Raw genomic sequence first — 1,247 nt, 5'->3', positions numbered from 1 at the left:
GAATTTTTCCATGGGATTGTCTTTTTACCCAGACCAACAGAGAGCAATTATCTCACCAGATACTGCATGCTTATTAAATGTCACTGAGACGTCGTTGAGCCAAAAAAATGTAACAAATAATTATTGTAACGTTACTTGTGATAATTTCGAAGATCAGTGTGTATATACATCTAACACCTTTTGGAGTTTTGTCTTCTTGTGGTCTCTTGCCAAGACTAGTACCATGACTTGCTTGAGCATAAACGATGCAGTTTGTTTTCATATACTAGGTGTGTAACTTTATAAACAAAAATTTTTGAGTTAATTGCCGAAATATAAAATTTTAACCATATAAAATAAATTATTATAATAAATAGTTTTATATAGATTTTTATATAATAATATTATATAATAATATATTGATTGAATTTATATAATAATATTATATACGTTAATTAAATTTATACAATAATATTATGCCAAGAGAGAATTACTAACTCCTAAATTAAAGTTTGTTTTCTCAGGCCAAGGTGAACAGTCAAAATTTGGCAAACAGCGACTATGGGCCACAATAGGTTACGGTGTTGCAGCATGTTTATCCGGATATGTGATGGACTTATGGTCGCACGATGGAATTTATCAAAATTACACCCCAATGCTTATTCTCGTGCTTGTATTTCTTAGTGCCGATTTGATCTGCTGTATAAAATTGAAAGTGAGAGATTGTGTCTTATGCATTACAAATTTAAAAATAAACTAAAGCAATAAATGCATATGGCTTTGTTTTTATGTCCTCATGTTACCATAAATTTTTGTTACAGATGCAACTTAAAAAAGGATCGACAACCATATTGAAAAATGTGTTTATCTTTTTAAAATCTAAATCTATTGTTATATTTTTGTGTTTTGTTGCATTTGCCGGTATTCTTCATGCCATCGAGCTTATCTATTTGCTTTGGTAAACTTTCATCTCTATCAGAGTGGCAATATATGTGTATAATATTAGTTTATCTGTCATTTTATAAAAAGAATTAAAATAAAATTAGTTATCAATGTGTAACTTGACTTATAGGTATTTAGAAGATCTCGCTATTGCAACTGGTTATATGAACAGAATTAAATTGATAGAAGGATTAATTTTAATAGGGCGAACATTCGGCGAAATAGCATTTCTCTTTTTTTCTGGTATATTAGTAACTTTTTATAACAAAACTAAAATCATTTTTTCTAAAAAGATATTATATTGCATTATTCTGTTTAGGCAAAAT

At 28.5% G+C, this 1,247-nt stretch overlaps 1 protein-coding gene across 1 annotated transcript; it reads left to right on the top strand.

The window, feature by feature from the left end:
* Positions 1-6: 6 nt before the first annotated feature.
* On the top strand, positions 7-1,172 carry LOC112458182 (the record flags this gene model as incomplete). The annotated part of the gene is made up of 4 exons (XM_025021640.1): positions 7-269; positions 504-694; positions 801-937; positions 1,052-1,172. Coding segments are annotated over exons 1-4 (708 nt in total), but the record flags the coding sequence as incomplete, so codon positions are not given.
* Between the last annotated feature and the right edge of the window lie 75 nt (positions 1,173-1,247).

The sequence above is a fragment of the Temnothorax curvispinosus genome, unplaced genomic scaffold (assembly GCF_003070985.1).
Source record: "Temnothorax curvispinosus isolate PA1 unplaced genomic scaffold, ASM307098v1 QBEX01000779.1, whole genome shotgun sequence".
NCBI lineage: Eukaryota > Metazoa > Arthropoda > Insecta > Hymenoptera > Formicidae > Temnothorax > Temnothorax curvispinosus.
Note: the sequence above shows the minus strand (reverse complement) of the source record. Positions and strands in the feature narration are given on the sequence as shown.